The following is a 17,097-nucleotide window of genomic DNA, read 5'->3' as shown; positions in this document are numbered from 1 at the left end:
CATCGCCAGGGATGTCAGCCCAGTGAACTGGGGCAGAATTTTGAGGAGGACCCTCAAAATTCCGAAGTTGATTTTTCATCCGTTCAGCGCAGCCGTCAGAAGTTCCAGCCCAGTAAACTGGGGCAGAATTTTGAGGAGGACCCTCAAAATTCCGGAACAAGAAAGGTTGCAATGCTTTGAACCACGTCGCAGTCGTTGGTTCATTTAAACAAAACCATTTTTTACTTACGTTATATTTGTTAAATCATGCATAACTATGATAGCTGCTGTTTAGCGACGCTACCCCAATGATGCACGACGACGGAAGCCACAGAAGAGCGAACTAACCTTTCCCCTTTACAAAACTCACGATTTTCTTTGGATGCAGGCACCCAAGTCACAAAGTTACCAAACATGTTACGCAATCGCATTGAACCGTCGCGCCTATTCGCATTTGCTATCCGCACGCAATGGCCCCAGCAGCCGCAATATCACGATCAGCTATCAACTAAGAATTTTTTTTCTATTCGCTTTTATCTTATTGCATAAGGCTACCTTTCTGCCTTCAGAGACTAAACGTTGTCTCCATCTGCATTTCCTGCATTGCATAAGGCTACTTTTCTGCCTTCCGAGACTAAACGTTGTCTCCATCTGCATTTCCTGCATTGCATAAGGCTACTTTTCTGCCTTCCGAGACTAAGCGTTGTCTCCATCTGCATTTCCTGCATTGCATAAGGCTACCTTTCTGCCTTCTGAGACTAAGCGTTGTCTCCATTTGCATTTCCTGCATTGCATAAGGCTACCTTTCTGCCTTCCGAGACCAAGCGTTGTCTCCATTTGCATTTCCTGCATTGCATAAGGCTACCTTTCTGCCTTCCGAGACCAAGCGTTGTCTCCATCCTGCATTATCCGCATAAGGCTATCTTTCTGCCTTCCGAGGTTAAGCTCTACCTCCACTTGCATGGCTGAAATATCGCCACCTCATCTTTCCTGCATGGCTGAAATATCGCCACTTTATTTCTCTTGCATGGCTGAAATATCGCCACCTTTTACTTACGTCCTGCAATCGGCTGAAATATCGCCATTTACATTTTTTTTGTATCGGCTGAAATATCGCCATTTACATTTTTTTTTGTATCGGCTGAAATATCGCCAAACTTTATTTAAATTCTACATCGGCTGAAAGATCGCCAGATCATATTTAAAATCTCCACCATCATCTATACCTATGTTTTTCGGTCGGCTCAAATATCGCCATTTACATTCTTTTTGTATCGGCTGAAAACTTTATTTAAATTCTCTATCGGTTGAAATATCACCATTTACACTTTTTGCATCGGCTGAAATATCGCCAGACTATTATTTAAATTCTCCATCGACTGGAACATCGCCTGTTTATTTAAATTTCTGTCGGCTGAAATATCGCCATTTACATTTCTTTGCATCGGCAGAAATACCGCCAAATCTTGCATCTCATGGGCTGAAATATCGCCAAACTGTCCAAAGGCGTCATCGTTCGGAGGCATCATCCTCATAGACCGAGAACACCATGCCATGGCTCGAGGACCCCACTTTATATCTTGCACATCATCATTCAAAGGCATCATGGTTCGGAGGCACCATCATCATGGCCCGAGAACGTCATCTCATAGCCTGCGAATCCCTTAATTTTGCGTTTCATGGCCCAGGACATCATGGTCTAAGGACGTCATCCTAACCGTCCGAGGACAGCATTCATGGTCCAATGGGAACTTGCATCACGTTTACGTTTGTGCACGATATACGCCTATATTGCATTTGCAGGTACACCGGCTAGCAAACGGCCGTCTCAGCAGGAGCAATCCCGCTCCGGTTCCCGCAGCCCATCCGACTCCAAACACCGTTTCCAAACCTAAGCATCGCGTCCGTTCCTTTTCGAATCTCCATCGACATACTCCGTCAATGGTTCCTGAACTACGTACGGCCTGATTCCTGTAAAACCAGAGCTCGGTCAAAGTTCTTTCCAATCGCGATCCGGTCAAAATTGGCCATCTTGTCTTTACCCGACAACTCTTTCATCCTCCTCGGGTAAAGAGGGGCAGCTGTTGATACCCAATTTTTCCCTATGTATTTTTCGTACCCAAAATACTTCCAAAATAGCATATTTGTGCATATATAAGCACACCCATGAGTTTTGATATTTTTTTTTTGATGATTTTTAAACCAAGTTATTGCCTATTTTTATACCATAAAATCCAATAATTATTCCCAAAATTTATCATTTTGGTGAACGACTATATAAAGGGCTCAGCCCTCCCCTTTTCAAAGGGGCAGTAACAACGAGTAAATAACAATCAAGCAATAATAGGCAATCTGCTTTCTACTCCCTTCTTCTCTCAAATACACAGACCAGTTCTGTGTACTTCTCCTCTTTGCTTTCTGAAATACCCTTTAAGCTCTCCTTGAATCTTCAAGTGTTCTGCTGAAAGCCTGAGTTGTTTCTGCTGCTTGCTTGCTGTGGTTACTCTGCTATTCTCTTACTTTGCAACTGGTATGTCCATCTTAGTTTAAATACTGCTCCTCCACTATGTGTTTCACATCCTAGTTCTGTTATGCTTTCTTTTACTGTTTTTCTGCAACTTTGTCATTATTGTTTCTATGTGAATCCCCTTACCCTTTACCCTTTGTATGTGAGTTATGGTTCAGGGCATAACAGCACTCCAATTTGCTGTCTATGATCCTGAACTGGATTCTTTGAATCCCAAACTCAATCAATGCCCATTCCCTTTTCCCCAATTTCCCTTTCACTTTGCACTTACTGTTAGCTATAAGTTCTGCCCCTCTCTTGCAAGCCATGCTTTGGGACCCCTGAGCTCCCTCTGAACTTGGATGCATGAGAGTTGGCTCTTCCACACTGCACTATTCTAATTCTGATAGTATCCCGGGTGTAAGCAATGCCTGGAATCCCTGAGATTCCTTGGAACTTTATAACACCTTGGATAAAGAGAAGGCTTTAGAAATCTGGATCCCGGAAGTGGCTCAATCGCATGCTATTAGACATTAAGGTTGAATTAGGCTACTCGGTTCTAGCTGTTAGCTTTTGATGTATCTTTTAATTTCCAGTTTGATTCATTGGATTGTAATAATTTTGTATGAAACTCGGGGAGTATAGTAAAAGGGTGTGGGAGGGGTCTTTACTTTTCTTGCATCCAAGGGGTAGAAATCATGAGTTAGAATTTTTATTCAAACTAGAAATCCTGCCTATAGGGTCTTTAATACTGATTCAATCACATAGAGACCATGCATATAGGATTTAACGCTTAACTTTACTGCAAAATCACCTAGAAAGCATGTCTATAGGATTTAACATTCATGTTCTGTAATGACACATATAGAGATCATGTCTATAGGCTCTTGCATTTCTGCATATACAAATGTCATTAGGCAAACCGTTTATAGGCTCAATAACAAAGTTGCATATAGACATCATGTGTATAAGACTCCTATTAATGTCATGAAAGGGTGTTACAATCGGTAAACGTATAGAAAGCATGCCTATAGGAAACCTCGTCTTTAATAGCATCATTCGTTCTTAAGCAGTATCGATTGCTGGAACTAGTGTCTTTACTAAAACTGGTAATTTTCTACTTCTGAAACCCGCTAAAATTGGTAAACCTTTTTCCTATAACCAATCTGCACTCCCCCGAAACTCGTAAACCTTTTAATCAGTCTACTTCTTTTCTGAAACAACTGGTAACTCTTTTCTAAAATCGGTTTTCATCTTTTCTCTTTGTTTAAACTGATAATTCTTTTTCTAAAATCAACTTGCATCTTTTCTGAAACTACTGGTAACTCTTTGCATCTTTTTTCCTGAAATTAATAGATCCTACGCCTAGGTTTTTATTTCAACTCATAAACAAAGGTTGGCTAATTAATGAATTGGGTCAGTCCCTGACAACTGTATCCGAGTTGCCTAATGCAGACTCTCTGTTTAAATACATGTGTTGAACCAGTCCGCTCGCTGCTTAATTTAATCTAAGACCAAATCAGTATTTGTCAAGGCATGCTAAACTAAATGATTGTTTGACTTCTGGGGTTAATTTGAGCCTTGTATGCTTGCTTGTCCTCCCCTTTTACTTGATACTTGTTTTGAATGTCGAGCTAGAATTTTATCCTTTAAACTCCACAAAGGCCCCCATCCCTTTCTTCCCCTTTAGGATTAGAAGTCCTAATACCCCGGGACTAATAGGATTGGGACGGGTAGTAGCATGCGATAAGTAAATGATACCGTTCCACGCTTTAATACCTTAACGGGGTGGGAAGGGTAGACATAGAGATGATGATTACACGATAACACTCTGCGTACAACTGAGTACCAGTTTTGTGCGAATGATCCATGTAATATATAAACCTAGGACCCCTTTCTCCTTCTTTATTAGTTTAACAAAATTTTCTGAATCTTTAAAGCTATTGCATTTTTCAATTTCTGCTTCTCGCATGATCTTTCGGATTATTTGCACTAAGTACTTGACCTTTTCCTCTACTTGCACGTTTTTTACAAAAATTGCTCCTTTAAAATTCAGCACTTCTTTTAACCTTTTGTGCTTCTTGTACTTGTTTATTTATATTTACATCTAAAGTCACAATTGTAGCATGGTCGGGAACCACACTAGTGGATCTGGAGGGGTGCCTAACACCTTCCCCTCGAGATAATTTCAAGCCCTTACCCAAAACTCTGGTCTGCATCTTTAATTCTTCTAAAAATGTCCTAATGCACTATAATCATTAGGTGGCGACTCTCCAAACTCTCAAAAGAAACCCAATTCCCAAAGTGAAAAATCTTCCCAAATGTCGTGAACCCGATTCCGCGAGGAAAAAAAAGGGAGCGTCGACACCAATGCCAACCGAAGCTATTATCCTTGATCTTGGTTTCCACTTGCTTCGTCTTTCGTCAATCCCCGGTTCCACATGTCATTTTGCCATTCGAGTATTTAATGTGAACCGATTTTACCCAATACAGATAGTCCCTCTACTTTTCAGTGGCACATCTTTGTGTCACCAGGAAGTTGGTAAAGATTCCTTTCATGGCGGAAAATTTCCTGAACCCTTCTGAAAAGTTTCTGACGCTTGATAAGTCACACGTCTCTTTGCATTTAATATCCCGAACACGTGTTACTCCACGATTTAGCAATATTTTCGTCGGTTCTCGAAGTAATCATGACCATGATTTTCGACGCCTATTCCTTTACTTATATGCCTCATTCTTCTTCTTTTACACATAACAGTTTTACAAACTCTCGCAACTTCTCTGCATTCAACTCTTTGCTGCTTTCATCTTTCTTTAATTTTACTCAAAGAACTCTTACCAACTTCTGCTGATCATGGCATCCTTACTAAGTCTTCCAAGCACTTCGGTCTTCTCTTTGGTGGGGGGCCGAAGAAGAACAAAGACAAAGAAGTTAACGTTGATGTTGACCTTCCCACGGTGTGTACTATCATCCCTAAACAGCTCAACATAGCCAAGGTCTTCGAAGATAAGTTCCCTTCTTCAAGCTCTCGCACTTGGGTTGTTGGCAAATACCCCTCTTTTATTTGCCCTTCTAGCATTCCAACTGTGAAGGAGGACTGTGGTTGCCATGACCTGAACATTATTGCTCCCGATCTGGTAGAGCGAGTAACCTTTGTTATTAAGGGCTTCATATACATTTACACGTACCCATTCACTTTGGTTGTGTTTTCTTTGAGCGGAGAACTTGACCCCGTGATTTTGGAGTTGTGCCACCAATACCAGGTTTCGTTTGGCACAAGAAGGCCCTTCGTTGTGGCGGACGGTGGCCTGTCTACGACTGCTGTTACAGGAAACGAAGGAAGAGCTTACCTTGGCTCACATAAATATCTACTCCCCCAAGATTTTCCGTAGGGGAGTAATAAATTTTAGCAAACGTGGCCACCATGCTTTGCTCACCAGCATGGATGACGACAACGGTTGTGGATGGATGGAGCGGTTTGTCGTAATTTCCACCAGGGACATCATCCCGGCCTCAACTTCATCCTTCCTTAAGTCCTGGAGTCGTACACGTAAGTTCAAAGTCTATCTTTTCTCTGGAAAAAAAAAGTTGTTTCATGTCGTTGTTGATCCTTCTCGTTTTATTATTTTAGCAACTCGGTGGATACCACCAAGGGTTAAAGGGCTAGACCGGTGGGTCCAGAAGATTCTAGACATCACTACGCCCGAGACCCGCCGATGGAAAGAATTGGCCCCCAAATACGGATTGAGGGCCAAGAATCATGGTAAGCTGAATCGTGAAACTGATTCTGCCCTTATTTCCTTTTTGTGCATAAGAAAACTAGTTAACCTCACTTTCCGTTGGATTCAGGTCTCCTGCAGGGCTCTGTTAACATCCCAGAGGAGGATGTTTTGGATGATTTCGTGGAGGCTGCACGGTTGTTGAAGTAGGCTCTCACTCGAACAGGCTTCACCGGATCTGCATCCGGTGTAACTGCCTCCTCTCGGAGTCCTCGGCCGGAGAACAAGTAACCAAAAAGGTGGTGTTCTTCTTCGGCCGAGGGCAAGAATAAGAGAGTGAAGAAAGCCGCACCCGACCCAACCGCAACCACTGTGGTTATCGACGATGATGGGGAAGCCAGTGATGAAGGGGCTTCACGACAAAGGAGACAACGATCTTCATTAGCTCAACAGAATGCTCAATAGGGCGACATGATTGTTTACCCATAAAATGTCACAGTTGAATTTATAGTAAGGTTTATAGACAAGCGAATCAATTTGATACAAATATGACAAATAAATTAAATAAAATGCAAGACTTAGCGTTAAAATCGAGATTAAAGAGCAGACAACTTGGGTCCGGAAGCAAGGCTTCCGAAGGCAGCAATAAGAATATTGTTAGATAGAAAATAAAGTAGGAATAATGTGTAACATAAGTTTGTCAGAATTTTCGTGTGTTACAATGGCTGTTGAAGTCACTATTTATAGCTATACCTAGGGAACAAGGTCCTAGGATCAAGCCCCTCCTTACTGACAATAATGGGGGCCGTTGATGGATATGTAACGGTAGGTCATGAATGCCAAAATTCTCTATAATAGATGTGTATTTAATACTGAGGAATATTATTCATTAAATGTCATCTGATGACAATTATCTATTTGCTCTCGTTGATAATGTTCCTTTCATGGGCCAATCTGATGCCAACTGAAGTTGTTATCCTCGATCTTGGTTTTTACTTGCTTCGTCTTCTGTTTGCCCCTGATTCCACCTGCCATTTTGTCATTCGAGTATTTAATGTGAACCGATTTTAACTTATCCTACAAGCCCAATGTAACGTTTGACTCTACATACTAATGTAGTGCCAAGTCAAACGTAAACATAGTAATGTTTGACTCAAAAGATATTGGAACCTTTTTATACAAATCGATCAAAGAGAATGAAGAGGTAAATCTTAGTCAAGGCTAATAACCTCTAGATCTATAGCGAATCAGAAAATAATACATAAAATGAAGTAGGGATGATCAATCTCATTGATATTTTTCATTTCCTCATTCATTAATCGATGAAGATCACTGTTCTTCGTCTTCCTTGGGAAGGCTCCCTTTTCTAAGAAGATTACAGAGGAGAGATAAGAGAGAGAAAAAGCCCCCCTCCATTGAGAGACTCCTCCCATATATATAGTTATGTAATCCTCACTACGGGTCAATAAAAATTCGCACAACGTTCGCTTTCGTCGTTCTCTGAGTGTCATTCTTTGTCACGGAGGGAATTATGAATACGGGGTTTTAGAGCAAGCCATGTCGTCTTTCACTATCTCATCGCTTGGACGGGATCTTGGTCAGGCCGACTGCAGCGATCAGATTTTGACCAATACAGTCAGTCCCTCCATCTACCGGGGTCGTCTCTTATCGGGCCTGGTAGGCGGATATGGTAAGAGAAATCTGATCACCTACCCCTTAGGTATGGTCTTTAGATTCTAGCAATTTGACGGCATCTTTTCGATATCCTCGAACCATTTTGGTCGTTTCGGAACCTGAACATCGTTTGTCTTGAAGCGTCGTTTATGGTTACCTGCCATTATGACACACGTTCCTAGGGGGTTGAACCGTTTTATGCCCTATCAACTTCAATTGGCGACTCTTGGATTTCATGCTCGGAAAATTTATGTCTCTTATAAATAGGATTGCACTATTCGATTTTTCCCATTCTTTGCCTTTGCTTAAGAAAAACTTTGTGAATCCTCTTTCCTCCCGATACTTCGGATTTTTGATTTCCTTTAGTTGGCTAGGAATTTTCGTCTTTCCTTTTCTTTATCCTCTTGCTTTATCAAATTAATTCAAATGGCTGGCGAATCTTCTCGTGCTGACCTTTCTGCCACAACTCCGGCGCCGGAAAATGATGTTCTGGCCACTGGAGGAGTAGAAGTGGTAGAAGATGAGGAGGTTCCGTCGGTGGCTAAAATCTTGTCTCGCCCTAGAAAAGCGTGGAGCGATTCTCACAGCCCCGCCGGGGAGGAGCTGGAACCTGCTCCGTCCGTTATAACTGAGGAGGGAATCACAGAATTGAAGGCTAGGTGGGGGATCCCTCGCCACGTTGAAATACTGCCGGCGGTGGGGGACGACATAGTCCATTTTGAATGCCCAGGGTATTGCGCGTTCTACGCCTACCCCTTTATTGTCGGATACACGCTTCCTCTCCCCCTCTTGGTGGTAGATTTCTGCCATTTTTACGAGGTATGCCCAGCGCAGCTTTCGCCGTACCTATACAAATTGTTCCTCATGCTGCTTAAGTTTGCGGAGCTTGCCGGTCGTGAGATCACATTAGGGCATATGCTCAATATTTTCGCCCCTCAACTCATTCATGGCACGATGATTCACATGCGCCATCGAGGGTCGAAGAGTCTGGTGGTGAAGATGGACGATAGAGCCAATCGTCACTTCTACGAGAATTGCTTTTATGTGCGGACCGAACACCTTATGGCGGATCCTGCGGGGTTCCCTGAGAAATGGAACTTCGCCCGTAAGTTTCTATGCCTTTTTGTCGGAATAATGTTTGACCGCTTTTTTATTTGGGTAATACTAAACTGTGTTTTTACAGCCGCGAAGCTACCTCCTTCACCTGTTGATGGTATCCGCGAGTGGGTGAGCGCCATCCTTCCTCACACGGCGGGTGTCCGTACATGGTCGTCTTTCTATGAGAAATACGGACGCAAGCCCCTTACAGGTAAGTAATATTGTCTTTGTTCGCTATTCCTTCTCCTTTTTTTACTTGGTGCCTTATGTGATGTTTGTCGATGCTAGGAAGAGTGCGGAGAGCGAGCCACGCAGGGCCCCGAGAGGAAAGGGGCTCACCAATTCAGCTGACGGGAAGTGAAGGAGTGCTACGGACGGTGGACTGGAGTACCTTCTATAGATCCACCTACAATCATAACACGAATGTAGCGCCCCCGGCAAAAGGGACGTCAGTACATTTGAATTGTATTGGTATGTATGAACAAACTTTGCCCCAAGTAAACTCAAACAATACACAAGTAACGAGCAGGAATAGAATCAACAATTAAATACACATGAAAGGAACAATCAAGCCAAACAAGTTTCCCAATCTCTACTTTTTCTCCTTTCAACATTATCGCATCAATGATTTCACAACTTTCTCATATTTTCATTTCAATAGTGATTACGATCACTTTCCACCCTTATTACCTCTGCCACCCTTATTACCTCGGCCACCCTTATCACCACAACCCACACCTTATTACTTCGTGTTGCAGCGCGCAACCTGATCCCACCGAACAATCACAAATCACACAACAACAACAATAATTCACAAAGAATTTCCATAACCATCAATACCAATTCCATTATATACAACAGCTCACATACAATTTAAGCCACAACGATATTTGGCCACGACAAGCCACATATGATATTACCACAGTTGTTTCAATTTGCATCAGTTACGATTTCTTTCCATCATTTGTTACACAGCTCTTACCACATAAACACATTCACACACACACATTTGATTTTTTGCCATTTACCCACACCATTATATCGGGAGATTAACCAAGAACACTCAAGGCATATCAATCACAAGAATTCCCAAATGGTCCACATAGGTATCACATACCAAATATTCGTACACCAAACAGAGTGACTTTACAAAGGTCAAAGTTAGTCATACATACCTGGAGCCGAATTCCCTTTTCAACTTCTACTTTCAATTCACCAAATAGTCTAGCAACGTCAATCTAGTTCACAAGTTAACACATATATCTTAGAATTAAAATTCACAATTTCTACCCGAACCTATTTAGGTTATCAATCCTTCTTTTGCAAACCTTTACTTCTACCCAATTTTCCCTTACTAGATTTTAGGTTTTAAAGGACATGCATGTATGTTGTCAACCTTTATTTTCAAGAATCAATGCATGAGAATCCCCCTTTATGTTTAAACCTGGAAACCAATGAAAAAGGGTTGGGGGTTTTACCTGCAAGAATGGAGATGAAGAAAATTTCTTGAAATTTCCCGGGCCTGGGTGACTTTGAAATTCAAATTGGTGAAGATGAACTTTCTCTCTCAAGAACCCTCTCTTCCCTCTCTCTTATTTTGTTCAGAAAGTATGTTAAAATGAGGGATTTGGGTGTTCTATTAAAAGGGGGTCTTGTTTAAAATTTAGAAAAAAAATAGGAGCCCGAGTCAGGTTTGCGGTCGCACTTTGCGATCGCAGAGTGGAAATGCGGTCCGCATAATGGACCGCAAAAGTGCTCCAAAACTCTGAACATTCTGTTTGGGTTTGCGGCGGAAATGCGGTCCGCATACACGATTTGCGGCCGCATAATGCACCGCATTTTTGACCTCAAATTTGACTGGCACATGGACTCATTTTGCGATAGAAATACGGTCCGCATATCAGTTATGCGATCGCATAATGGACCGCATTTTGACCTCAATTTTAACCAAACCACTGACTCAATCTGCGGCAGAAATTCGGTCCGCATACTTGATTTGCGATCGCATTCTGGACCGCAAAATAGCACTTTTCTCGAAAACTTTGATTCTTTGATTTTTGAATGCTTAGATCAGTACAAGGGGTCCGGACCGCGGCTCGCAAGCTTGCCACGAAGAATTTTACACATTCCTAGCAGATATCCGGAACTTGACACTACGAGCTACTAGGTTTTGAGCACAAATTTTTACGGGGCCTTACAGTTCCTTCCTGTAAATAAGTTACGATACAATTGCGCCAGTCTCAAGTCAGGTTTATAGAATGTACCTCGACCTGGTCTATCGAGGAATGGAGGAAGATGACCACATTTTCTTTGTTGATATTTCTGGTGGCTGTCGCTAATTTGGCGAGGCCATCTGCTTCGGCATTCTGCGCCCTGGGTATCTGGTCGAGGTGGCATTCATCGAATTCTGGTAGTAGTTTGCGAATTTCTGACCGGTACTTTGGTAGTCTCGGTTCTTTGATTTGGAAAGTCCTAGTGACTTGATTCACCACGAGTTGAAAGTCGCAATGAAGGACGAGTCGTCGAGTGTCATGTTTAAGGGCTAATTTCAACCCTGCAACCACAGCTTCATACTTGGCCTCGCCGTTAGTCACTGCGAGGTACCGTGTGGATTGGCGAATCACTCCGCCCGTAGGGACTTCGAGGACGAGTCCCAGTCTGTTTAATTTTGCTTGTGTCGGTGAGCGTGATACCGGAGGGCAAGAAACGCTGCTGCTTAGCTCGCACTCGTTTCATACACATATTGGAGTTTTCCCGTCTAACCTTTTCGTTCTCCGATTTTGAGATGTCATTGGCGGGTGGGACGATGAATTATGCTTTTACCTCGGGGGAGTTCCTCCTCGTCGGCCTGATGTTTAAGCCCCAGGAAGGCTTTCTTGGGACATCTTTTTGGTGAGGGAGAGGAAGTATCGTTCGAAGGGTATTACTTCCGAGGCGTCGGGTTTGTCTGGTGGACGATATTTCAGTGGTTCCGTAATAATTTCCTATTATTCAGTTGGGATGTTTCCTTGCTTGCTCGCCCGTGCTGCGCTTACGTTCTTGTTTGGGCAATCAGCAGAAGGTGGGTTAGGATGATATCCTCCTTATCCCGATCTGATGAGTTGGTGAACGAAGGTGGATCGGTGGCGTTACTTGCTCTGCTTGGCGCTCTGATAGTTGACGATGATGGTGTTTTCTGAGCTTGGTAACCGTATTTGGTTATCTTTCCCTTCCTTTTTTGTGCCTTGGTTCACTGCGGGCCAGGCTTGTTTTGACTGGTTCATGGGTTGTCCGGCATGCGGGGCATAATGTTGGTTGTAACTTTTGTTTGTATATAGCATCATGATCTAGGCTGGCGTGTGAGATTCACTTACCATCCTCTCGGTGGGTGATCGTGTTTCCGGTTTTCGATCTAGAGGAGACTAGGAGGTTTTCACTAAGAAATCCCTACAGATGGCGCCAAATTGTTTGACTCAAAAGATATTGAAACCTTTTTGTACAAATCAATCAAAGAGAATGAAGAGGTAAATCTTAGTCAAGGCTAATAACCTCCAGATCTATAAGCGAATCAGAAAATAATGCATAAAATGAAGTAGGGATGATCAATCTCATTGATATTTTTCATTTCCTCATTCATTAATCGATGAAGATCACTGTTTTTCGTCTTCCTTGGGAAGGCTCCCTTTTCTAAGAAGATTACAGAGGAGAGATAAGAGAGAGAAAAAGTGTCCCTCCCCCCTCCATTGAGAGACTCCTCCCCTATATATAGTTATGAAATCCTCACCACGGGTCAATACAAATTCGCACAACGTCCGCTTTCGTCGTTCTCTGAGTGTCGTTCTTTGTTACGGGGGGCATTATGAATACAGGGTTTTGGAGCAAGCTATGTAGATTTCACTATCTCATCGCTTGGACGGGATCTTGATCAGACCGAGTGCAGCCATCAGATTTTGATCAATGCAAGTAAATCATTTTTTGAAAGTCATATTACTGGTACTATTTCATTTACCCAGTAAATAGGGGCAGGACCACCAATTATAATGAGAAACAATGATGTATAGATGAGAGGTCACGTGCCGAGAAACAGAAGCAAAGAGGAACGTTAGAAAATAGAAAAGCACAATAATAATGGAAGAATGTACTTAGCTCGTGTGGACACATAATTGGGTCGTCATAAAAGGGTACCTAACTTTAGCAGACACTTTGATCAATATCCCATCTTTGTCCCCTTTTTATTTCCCCCCACGCCTCATAAATGAAATCATTCAAAAGGCAACCAACAACGAAAACATGCCTTGAACCCCGGGACATTTTACTTGACTTTCATCATTCATCCATCAAACCCTTTGACAAACGACTTTTTACTTACTATTTCCTGAACCGCAAATAGGGCTGATCAAGAATTTAAAGGTAACGGGAGTATATAATCGGATTGCTCAACCAAATACTTCCATCTAAATTATATAATATTTTAGTGTTTTTAAATAAAATATATAATTATTTTTTAATATTTATAAACATATACATTTAAAAGATTTACGTTAACGGACCAATCACCTCCTATATATAAAGAGAGAATTTTCCATTTTTTATAATAAAAGTCTAAATTCGTAATGATAGAAAAATATCTAATAGATAGATCTTTTTTTGCTTTTATCTTCCTTAATAAACCTTACACAATACAACTATTTACTTATTGAAATTTTTTTTAGGCAAGGGTCTATCAAAAACAGCATCTCTGACCAGACCCCAGTTGTACTCCCTCCGTTCCAGTTTATGTGAACTTATTTCTTTTTTGGTCCGTTTGAAAAAAAGAATGACCCCTTTCTAAATTTGGGAACAATTTAGTTTGAACTTACAATTCTACCCTTAATGAGAATATTTTATAACCGACCCTTTTCGTCTCGTTTAGGACCACAAATTTCAAAAGTCTTCTTTTTTTCTTAAACTTCGTGCTCAGTCAAACAAGTTCACATAAATTAAAACCAAGGGAGTGCTATTTATTGAAAAATTCTTGGATAGCATATCGAAACAAAACCGCTACAAAAAACGCATGCATTAAAATGAATAAGAGACTACAAATTTTAGATATTAAAATGAATAAGAGAAATATAAATCATGTAGACAAAAACAGAGAACTGCTCTATTTTTTCAAGATGATCAAAACAAAGGGGGATCCTCTTCTCCTAAACCTAGTACCAACTACAAACCTTTTTCTCTTATACCATTTCCTTTTAATTTTTCTTTTTCTTTTCACATATAAAATGAACCAAAAATAGTCTTCAATATGTTGAGATAAAAAACCATCAAGAATCCCAAAGGACACAGAAAACCCCTTTTCATGATCTCATCCTACCAAGATCATTAGTATATTTACAGCAAGAGAAAATTCACATTTTTTTACGAGGCTGCAGATTGATGGGGATGGTTGGGATTATTAGTGGTGGTATTAAATGGGAAAAATCTTGGTCTAGAATTAAGGAATGGAATAGCTTTTGGAATAGAGTCACTAGTAGTAGTGGTGGTAGTGGTGGTGGTAGTAGTGGGGATAGGGGTTGGGGCTTTGGAAGTGGTGGTGCCAGCGGCGGTTGTGGGAGGAGCAGCGGCGGAGGAGGTGGTGGTAGCCACCCTTTCACAAGATGGACACATAGTTAAAGTGGTGGCCGGAAGTTGCATGTAAAATGGATTAGAACTTTTCAAAGCTCTCAATTCTTGAAGTTCTTTGTGTAGCCTTCTGTTTTCTTCAGTTAATGTCTCACAACATCTCTTCAAATACTCACAATCCACTTCAGTTTGCTTCAACTTAGTCCTGCAAATAAAAAATTTATTTCTTCCATATTTAATACTATTACTATTATCTCAATAAAAACAATCTAAACATAAATCCAAGAAAATGATATGACATACACTGCTAGCTGAGTAACTGTTATGACTAGAATTCAATTTGCATTAATTATTGTGGTTGCATACATATAAAGACAAGTGCTCACATTATCCAAGAATATTAAAAGGAGTTGCTGCAAAATTGTACCCAAGTGGGGAAATAGACCAGACCATTTATTAAATTCCCATCTGTCACAAACAAATGTTTTCTTCGTTGCCTTCAATTATCTAATAACCAAATCTATCAAAAATTATTTTGAAAAAAATAGTCTTAAACTAATAAAAATAAATTTTTTATTGGACACCAACCTTGCTCTTCTATTCTGAAACCAGACTTCAACTTGTCTTGGTCTTAGATTTAGCTGTTTAGCAAGTGCCAGCTTTTGCTTCTGTACCAAACAATAAAACCAAAAAAAAACTAATAAATCAGAATATCTATTTTGATAATTATAAAACACACAAAAATATATGGAGTACTATTTTTTTTAAATAACTTACAGGATTAAGAGTGTGGTGTTCTTTGAAACTTTCTTCAAGATAAGCTGATTGTTCTTTTGACAACCTAAGTTTTTTGCGAGTATTAACACCATTTTCATCTTCATCACTTGCTCTTGAAGATGCTCTTTCCGGTTCACCGCCGTCGTTTCCTCCGCCGGAGTCCGAGTTCCGTTTATTCCCAATAATATTAGCAGACCTAAAAAGGCCAAAATCCATCCGAAACGACGACGCTATACTGTTTGGAGATGAAACTTCTTCCGTACCCGCCGCCGGAACCCTGTTCACGTCGAACCCCCTCGCCGCCGGAACCCCCCCGTTACCGGACGAACCATTCTCAGAACTCCCTATAAAAACATAAACACAGACCATCAATTTCATAAAAAAAAACTTCGAAAATTTCTTGGAAAATGGGAGTCATTGGCGGATGGAGTCTTTATTCACCAGTTAAAACAAAACTCAATATTTTTGACACGAAATAGTAAATTTATGTCAAACATCACTAAATTTCAGAGATAAATAGAGCCTTCTCAGTTCAACTGAACCCAATGGTTTTCGATTTTAAATGTAAAATAAGTTCAATACAACAAATAATTATAAGTGTATAATAATATTATATATACATGAGAAAAAGCCCGTGTTCATCAAATTTGAAATATTCTTGGAAAATGGTTAAATCTTGGAGTAAAACGAAAAAAATACTTATTTTCTATGTTGCATACTTGCATGTATGGTTGTATATGAATAGATTAAATCCCATGTTCGTGTGTATGTATAGGTATGTGTATATGTTTACCGTTATCAGAAGACCAATGGAGGGATTGAGGAAAACTACGGCGAGGAACAGGAGCAAGAGGGAGAAGATCAAGCTGAACTGGTGTATTCCCATTAATATTCCCTTCTTCAGATGTATGCTCATCGTCTTCATCATCTTCATCATCATGGGATTTTTCTGGATTTTCTTCATCATCATCATCATGTTGTTCTTGGACTTTTCCATTTGATGAGTTAATTCCCAAAGCCATGCAAAACCCTAAACCCTTTCTCTTCTTCTTACTATGGTTCTGATCAGAAGAAGAGGTTTTAATGTTCTTTGACAAGAAAAATGATTTTGAAGAAGCTGCTGCTGCTGTTGTAGTAGTAGCAGTAGGGTTACTATCTCCTAAGCTTAATCCAAGCTCCATTCTTTCATGTGAGGAAGGAAAGCAAAAAATTTGGATTACAAATAGGCAAAAATAGGCAAAAAGAGGAAAAGGGCAGTGGGGATGGTTGGGTTGATGAGAGGAAAAAAAGAAGATTTTGGATTGAAAGCACAAGAAAGAGTCTTTATAGAGATTCTATCCAATTTATTCAATTGTTAATTAAATGCTATGGAGAGAGAGGGATGAAGTTTAAGGAGTTGTTGGGTGGGGTCCTTTTTGAAGGAAAGGGTAATAGACCCTATCAGTCCTTTTCTCATTCTTGACACTTCTTTTTCTCTTTTCTTTTTAAAACTAATTTTTCTCATTTTTGTTTTCTTAACGTACAAATATATAGATATATATATTCATGTCTGGTCAAAAACAGAGATACTGGAAGAACCAATAATTAAACGAGCATTATGTTGGTTTCTTTATTCTTCATTCTTGTTAGCCGTGTGTTCAATCTTTTTTCTATTAATTTTTGTTTTTTCATGGTGAAGTAACAAAAAGAAAACGGAAAAGGGCTAAAAATACCGTTATCGTATTCTAAATGGTTCACTATCGTGCTCCGTCCACCTATTG

At 40.6% G+C, this 17,097-nt stretch overlaps 1 protein-coding gene across 1 annotated transcript; it reads right to left on the bottom strand.

Moving 5' to 3' along the window:
* On the bottom strand, positions 14,021-16,694 carry LOC109227049 (homeobox-leucine zipper protein HOX11-like). Its single transcript, XM_019392048.1, has 4 exons — positions 16,131-16,694; positions 15,338-15,681; positions 15,149-15,228; positions 14,021-14,765 (listed from the first exon to the last, which is right to left on the bottom strand). The coding sequence occupies exons 1-4, from the start codon at positions 16,516-16,518 to the stop codon at positions 14,357-14,359; spliced, it is 1,221 nt and encodes a 406-aa protein (XP_019247593.1). The 5' UTR covers positions 16,519-16,694; the 3' UTR covers positions 14,021-14,356.

The sequence above is a fragment of the Nicotiana attenuata genome, chromosome 1, assembly GCF_001879085.1.
Source record: "Nicotiana attenuata strain UT chromosome 1, NIATTr2, whole genome shotgun sequence".
NCBI classification, from domain to species: Eukaryota; Viridiplantae; Streptophyta; class Magnoliopsida; order Solanales; family Solanaceae; genus Nicotiana; species Nicotiana attenuata.
This window is presented reverse-complemented; position numbering and strand designations above follow the sequence as displayed.